This window comes from Octopus sinensis, linkage group LG9 (assembly GCF_006345805.1).
Source record: "Octopus sinensis linkage group LG9, ASM634580v1, whole genome shotgun sequence".
NCBI classification, from domain to species: domain Eukaryota; kingdom Metazoa; phylum Mollusca; class Cephalopoda; order Octopoda; family Octopodidae; genus Octopus; species Octopus sinensis.
The window spans coordinates 22,397,796-22,398,820 of NC_043005.1; the positions used below are offsets into that span (position 1 = coordinate 22,397,796).

Here is a 1,025-nt window from a genome sequence, read left to right on the forward strand (position 1 = left end):
TATAATTCATCACTATAAGCACGCGACTCGAAGAAAGCCGACAGAAATTTCTAAAAAATTCCGTTATTACCATATCGGACCCAATATGGTAATAACGGAATTATACCCATGGGTATAAGTAAGTATTTCATTTATTCCTTTGCCGCATTTATCACTGACGAAGAGAAGGTTCTTATGAACTAACTCTGAAATCGGGTCCGATATGGTAATAACGGAATTTTTTAGAAATTTCTGTCGGCTTTCTTCGAGACGCGTTCTGATAGTGATGAATTATATGGTTATGGACGATGTGACTAGTTTCGGCATATTTGGCATTAGAAAATTTTTTCTTTTGCCCTTGTTTATAAGTTGTATATATATATATATATATATATATATATATATATATATATATATATATATATATAATTTCATCCCATTAGAGTTCTTTTATTGACCATTTCAATCATCAAAAAAATTTACTAGTACAGCCAAAATGTGCTTTTGCTCTTAGGCAAGGCACATAACTCTACATGTATCAATTTATCTGACTAACAAAACAATAACGATCGAAAATAGATGTAAAATAGTTTAATCATTCAAAATCCATTGAAAATTAGAAACAAAGAATGTGATGATTCAAACTAAAGGGTAACTAGCAAGGGACGCAATACTGCACATGTTTTTACGGTTCCTGGCCATTTTTATATAACCATGATGACCCCAACGTTCACCCCAACTGAAACGAAAAGAAAATAACATATCAATAATAAATCATACATTTTTGACTTAGATTATCAACGTAATAAATTATCAGTGTCCTATCAACGTAATAAATTAACAGTGTCCTAGTTGTGACATAGAATTCTGACAAGCCATAGTAGCAAATCACGATATTGGCTTAGAATTCTAACTGGTCATACTAACGTGTCATTATAAGGTATAGTGGTTATAGTGTTCTGACGGGTCATAGTAACATGTCAGTGTTGTTGTTGTTCTTTGTTCCTTCTCGTGCCATGCCCGGCTCATAGGATATCAGAAGTAAT

At 32.5% G+C, this 1,025-nt stretch overlaps 1 protein-coding gene across 2 annotated transcripts in view; it reads right to left on the reverse strand.

The window, feature by feature from the left end:
- Positions 1-555: 555 nt before the first annotated feature.
- Positions 556-1,025, reverse strand: part of LOC115215505 (cathepsin L1-like) — an 18,638-nt gene continuing 18,168 nt past the window's right edge. For both annotated transcript variants that reach the window (XM_029784667.2, XM_029784666.2), the window contains one exon: positions 556-718. In XM_029784667.2, the coding sequence (XP_029640527.1) occupies positions 619-718 (100 nt within the window). In that variant the 3' untranslated portion in view covers positions 556-618. The remainder of the gene's footprint in view (positions 719-1,025) is intronic.